Genomic DNA, 6,035 nt, shown 5'->3' with positions numbered 1-6,035 from the left:
AATTATGAATAAAAAAATTAATTTTAAACATATTTAAAAAAGATTCTCGAAAAAATCACACCCCTAGAATTCATGAGACGACTAAAAGAAGAAACATGCAAAATCATATGAAACTAAAACGGGGAACATAAAAATTCTAAATGATAAACACAAGCTGATTACAAGTAGACAAAGCTTAGGGAAGCTAAATAAGTATAAGGCTAAAGTCATTCCAGAATTGAAATTTTCTTCTCATTGTTGGTGAGTTGACTGTCATTCCAACATTGCACAAAATTCCTTTGTTTTGCAAACCCCAAGCATTGATTTCTTTGTAGAATGCAGGGGTTACATTGTAGGATTCCATTGCATTGGATGTGGTGGAAAAGATTTGACACTTCATTTTGTATTTACCAATCCAATGTCGCTAACTTTTATCAAAACTAAGCTGTTTTTCATCTTTATATAGTGAAGAATGCCTTGCAAACAGGCATAATCTGGGCCTGTAAGTTTTTCTTGTACAGTCTAGCGAAGAGATGGGTCAGGTAGAGGTATGGTCTTTTCTGAAACTTCTCTTGTTTTTTACTGTTTTATCCAAAATGATTCATTACTGGAATAGTAATGGTCAGGTAGACTTGTGCATGGCCATAAAGTGAAGTGGAAAGAGAATAACCATATTATTAGGGTTTCTGCAACTATTCATAACAGATAGTTTGAAGGAACTCCCCATTGAATATGGTTGATATGTTGATATGTTCCACTGAGGTCTTTTACAGTTGGGTACTTAGCAAACTGCCTTATCTAGCACTACATTAGGTTGGAATAGTTATTTGTGCACAGTGTTTGATTTCTAAAACACATGTAAGAGAATAGATGTTTTAATCTGTCTTCACATAACCCTTGTAAGGTAAAGCACTGTTAACAATATTTATAGCGTATGTTAGACATTTTGCCTTTCATCTGATAAGCAGGATTTGGATACAGAAAACTAGAGGAGCTGATAACATGGATGATATCTTTAACAATGTTGATGACCTGCTGAACATTAGCGATGAGGAACTTGGAGGACCCATTGAAGGAAATCATTTAGGCGACATGTCTATTCCTGTAAGTGTATTTTTAATGAGATTCTATGAAATGGGTTATTCTTTCTGTCTATTAGATTAGAGAAAAATACAAATTTTAGAAATGTGAAGTAATCTCTGACATGGGTTTTGATCTTTATTTATGAAACAGTTAGAGGTGGGTTCTCTTTTCTCTGTAGACAGTTTCTATGACCTTTATTGGATGAAAAACTTCATTGAAGGAGATCCAAAAGAGAAAAGTTCAGCTGATTTGCAACATAAAAAGGATGAAGAACAAGGTCCAGAAAATACTTCTGAAAATGCCATCAGTTCTGATGAGTCAGATAACAGGTCCTGCACTGGGAAAAACCCTATTCTTTGTTCAGGAATGACAATACCAGGAAAGCCAAGAAGCAAAAGATCAAAAACTACAGTTTCTAATTGGGCTTCTAAACCCATTAGTAGTAATGGAAGTGAGTCTTGCTTGTCTGATAATGCTGCAGCTTGGAGCCAATCAGATTACTTGGCTTCTGAGCAAGTAGAATGCCAGTCCACACTGAAATTCAGTGCACAAAAAAAAGGAAAGAAAAAGGAGGTAAATGAGGCCAGAATATGCTTACATTGTGGTGTGAATAAAACTCCACAGTGGAGATGTGGGCCACTGGGTCCTAAAACACTGTGCAATGCCTGTGGTGTGAGATATAAGTCAGGTGGACTTTTACCAGAATACAGGCCTGCTGCAAGCCCTACTTTTTCTCCTGATAAACACTCGAATTCCAGCAAGGTGGTGTTGGAAATGAGGCGTAGAAAAAATATGAAGGGAGAGTAAATATAATTTGTAAGGGAATAAGTGATAAATAGTTTTACTTTTACTGTCTAAAATTTTGGGCTGTCAAGAAAAAACTTTTCTAATTTTGGAAATCTTTTTGATCTGTCTGCTAAAATTTGTAGGGGAAGAAGTTAATGGGAAGGGAATCAATTTTATGGAGGAGGAAGGTTTAATGGGCTACATGTATGGGAAAAAGTGATAAATAGTTGTATTTTTACTGTCTAAAATTTTGGGTTGTGAAGAAAAACTTTTTCTGATTTAGGAAATCTACTTTGACATGTTCATTGTTCTGATGAATCAATGTTTTGTTGAGTTTTGTTTTTATTGAAAAGATTTTTTGATTTTGTGGTATATTTATTGTTTGGTAAGCAGCAAAGGACAGTGATGAAAAGATTTTATATCATTCAGTTTTTGGAGGAATTGAAGAAAAAACTGTTTTCTGCATTTTTCAGTATTAAATTAAACATTAAATATTACTTGATTTAATAGAAATGTTCATGTTGTAGGCATCTAAATGGTGCTGAATTCAAATCTTCATCAATACAAAAAAAATAAAAAATAAATCAAATTAATTATTAAATGTTAAATAGTTTATAGCATTACATCAATTTCTATGTAATGTTTTTTAAAAGGTTGACAAGAATGATTGTGAATATAATTGACATTTGTGTTATGAAGAATTGGAGATGGTTTGTTGGAAAATAAATGTCCATGGTGTGTTAAGGATTAAAAACTTGTTTTAAAGAGGTCTTAAAAATAAAATAAAAAAGAAAATACATGTATGTTAATTTAGAATGTTTTTGTATTTTATAAGAACTTTTTATACAAAATGAAATAAGTCCATCAATTAAATAATAATTTAGATATAAAAATATCTTTTCTAACATATAATAACATTTTCAACAGTGAAGTTTTTGAACTTAAAATTTTCTTTTTATAATAAATTAGTAAATTTATAATCATAATTTTGAATTATCAAGTTTTATTTTTTTTGACCAAAAATCCATATTCCTTGGTCCAATGTACAATTATCTAGACCAATAATAAACTAAGAATGTCCTATACAATTATTAAATGCATTGAAATTGTAGACACTCAAAATTGTCATGTCTAATTAAATAAATATTTTATTTATTTAATTATCTAAGCCTAATTCTTCTATTAATTAAATAAATTTTTATTTATTTAATTAATTCATTTATCCTCTTCTAGCCTTATTTCTCATTTAAATAAATACATTTATTTATTTAAATTATCCCTTTCTTAAATTAAATAAATATTTTATTTATTTAATTGTCCTACTTCTTCTATTAATTAAATAAATCTTTATTTATTTAATTAATTCATTATCTTTTTCTACACATGACACATGTCATTCATCTCTTAATTCCTACACTACCTACCTCTTTCATTATTTTGGTATTTCTTATACCTACCCTCTAATCCTAGCCGACCTCCTTTTTTACACCTCTCAATCTTAACCCTCCATTTCATATTGTGTCTTCTATTTAAGGAGATGCTTTCTTCATTATCAAACCCTAACTACTTGATCAATTGATTACACTACAATTCCACTTGCAACCACATTCCGTTCTTTGTTGAGCTCTTGTGCATACAAAATCTGAGAGCAAATATATCAAGCAAGATCAATGGAGATAGGAAGAATGGAGATCAAAAACCCTATTGGACATGTGATGGTATAATCTTTGTGATTTTGAGTTATTTGCATTGTCTTAGGTTATCTTCATATGTTATGGTGGATCTTTGTTCATTGTTAGGCTAGGGTTTAGTGGTTGAATCCATTATAGTCTTTCAATATTGTTATTATTGTTATCCATTTTCACCATATACATTTTGGCACGCTCGGTGGGACTCTTGTCCCTTTGCATTTAACATTTTTGTTGCAGATTTTGCATTTTTGAAGTTGCAGATTGGACGATTTCGACGACATTTTAGGTTTTTTCCGCGTCTGCGAGTATTCGGATTGCGTTTTTGTATTTCAGAGGCGTCTGCGATATCTTGGATCGCGTCTGTGTTTCTGTCATTTTCTATTTTTGCAGGTTTCCAAAAGTCGTGTCTGTGATTCCTAATCGCGTCTGTGCATCATTTTATCGCGTCTGTAGCCGAAAGAAGCGTCTGTGTTCTGTGGCCGCGTCTGTGAATCACCGAACCGCGTCTGTGTCGGACAGACGCGTCTGTGTCTGGTATAACAGCGTCTGTGCATTCTGTTTTGCAAATTTTTCAATTTTTTTGATTCGGGTTTTCGGATTTTGTACTTAGGGTTTCAGATCTGGTTTATTTTCGGCTAACCTTTGCAGATCTAGCTAACCTAATTTGTGCAGCTTGCTTTAGAGGCAAATACGTTTTTGTTGAAGGCCCCTTTTCACAAAGTCTTTTTGGGTTTTCTAACAATTTACCTAACTTGTGTGCTTGCAGGAAGGGGTTATCATTTGAAACAATCCAAACTACTAACAATTTTGTTGCAGGGCCTTAGCTAGGGTTTTGTAATTTTTATTGTGTGCCTTGTTTTCATAGCTTAGCAAACACTTCAATTGGTGCACTAAAATTGAATCATTGTCTTTTGTGTCTTGAGCAATAGGCTCTTTTTGTTTACTCTTTAGAGGGCCTGTCTTCCTGTGTGGTCATTAGGACTACTAGTGAGAAGAGAACGACCCAAGTGGTAGCGAGGAAAACCCACCTCATCCAAACCACTATAATCAAATGTATTCATGGTGAAAACTATGAATAACGTGTGCTGATTAGTTCATACCGACACTATGTCTCCCCATAAACCCGTTTGATTAAATTTATTTGATCATTTGTAGGGCGTAACCCCTACTGGCTGGGAGCCTTCTGTATTTACAGAGCTGAAAGTGCCGCATGTATGGCCACACGAGCGGATGCCCTTACTAGCACCATTTTGTTTTAGAGGCCCAAATCCTTCTAGTTGTTGGGGCAGGAGGTCGGACCTCTGGTAGTGGCCCACACACATACGGTTCTTAGTAGAGATACAAAGTTCGCCATGGGGAGTTTTCATGGGGACTGATGCTTGGCTGACCCGAGAAGTGAGTGCCGAGGGTGGAGCCAGTGAGGTCAAGCATCTAAGTATCCGCTCTGAATAGCGTAGCCTCGGGGGTAAAACCCCATGTGGGATCAACAACTATTGTCTTGGCCAGCCATAAGAATTGTGCTTGACTTATGATAAACATTCAAACAATCAAGACCAAACAGCAAAACATTGTGTCTTTTGTGTCTTCAAGTGTATGCAAAAACTTTTTACATCAAACAACACACTTTCTTGGAGTCATTTTGGAGTCTAAACACTAGCAAACATAGAGTCATCAACACTGTGTCCTCTTGTCACGAAAAACAGTCGAACAATCAGATTTGGTCACAACAAAACAACTTCACAGATAGGAAAGATTGCACGAAGGTTACAGAAACGCGTCTGTGTCTGTTCAAACCGCGTCTGTGTCGGATAAACGCGTCTGTGAAGTACAGAATAGCGTCTGTGTTTTTATCGGCGTCTGTGTCGAACAGAGACACGTCTGTGTCTGGGAATCGCGTCTGTGAGGTATACAGGCGCGTCTGTGTCCACAATTGCAAAAACTGTTACAGTCCCAGCAAACATCAACAGGAAAGTCTCAGAATCACGTCTGCGTTAAACAGAGTAGCGTCTGTGTCTTAAAACCGCGTCTGTGAAGTATACAGAGGCGTCTGTGTCAGGAGTTGAAAATTTTAACAGTCAAACAAACAAAGAAATCAGTTTCGGCATACTTGAGCTTCCTAGGTTGTCTCTTCAGATTTCATCTAGCATTCAACCTATTCTAAGGTCTCACATAGTCCATCATTGCTTCACATCTCATTTTACATTCATACTTGTCTAAACTTGAGTCAAAAGGTCACTTGCTTGTCCTCATCATACTTTGTCAACACACTACATACAACTACACTTTGCTAAGTGGTCCCTCATCAAGGTTTCTTACCTTTGGGTCTCATTTGGTCTTACTTGGAGTCAAGGTCAGCTTACCTCATCAAGAGAAACTATCCTCTCTTTGGAAGTCACACCTACTCTACTACTTACATACTTGGTCTTACACTTTGGACATTGCAAGTACACCTCAAGATTCATTTACACTTCATACAACTCTTGGTCTTCCATACTC

General features: G+C 35.3%; 1 protein-coding gene across 2 annotated transcripts; it reads left to right on the top strand.

The window, feature by feature from the left end:
* The first annotated feature begins 431 nt into the window (after positions 1-431).
* LOC131066046 (GATA transcription factor 12) lies at positions 432-2,125 on the top strand. Of its 2 annotated transcripts, none has more exons than XM_059214189.1 (3): positions 432-527; positions 961-1,083; positions 1,213-2,125. In XM_059214189.1, exons 1-3 carry the CDS (start codon positions 513-515, stop codon positions 1,867-1,869), a joined length of 795 nt encoding a protein of 264 aa, XP_059070172.1. In that variant the 5' UTR covers positions 432-512; the 3' UTR covers positions 1,870-2,125. The 2 variants fall into 2 exon arrangements, with proteins under 2 accessions (XP_059070172.1, XP_059070173.1); XM_059214190.1 differs by having other exon boundaries at positions 454-527; positions 948-1,083.
* The last annotated feature ends 3,910 nt before the right edge of the window (positions 2,126-6,035 follow it).

This window comes from Cryptomeria japonica, chromosome 11 (assembly GCF_030272615.1).
Source record: "Cryptomeria japonica chromosome 11, Sugi_1.0, whole genome shotgun sequence".
Lineage (NCBI taxonomy): Eukaryota > Viridiplantae > Streptophyta > Pinopsida > Cupressales > Cupressaceae > Cryptomeria > Cryptomeria japonica.
Note: the sequence above shows the minus strand (reverse complement) of the source record. Positions and strands in the feature narration are given on the sequence as shown.

Bases quoted from the DNA above. Each gene is read 5' to 3' on its own strand.
- LOC131066046 (XM_059214189.1), top strand. The intron at 1,084-1,212 runs GTAAGTGTATTT...TTTATGAAACAG, and splicing joins TAGGCGACATGTCTATTCCT to TTAGAGGTGGGTTCTCTTTT.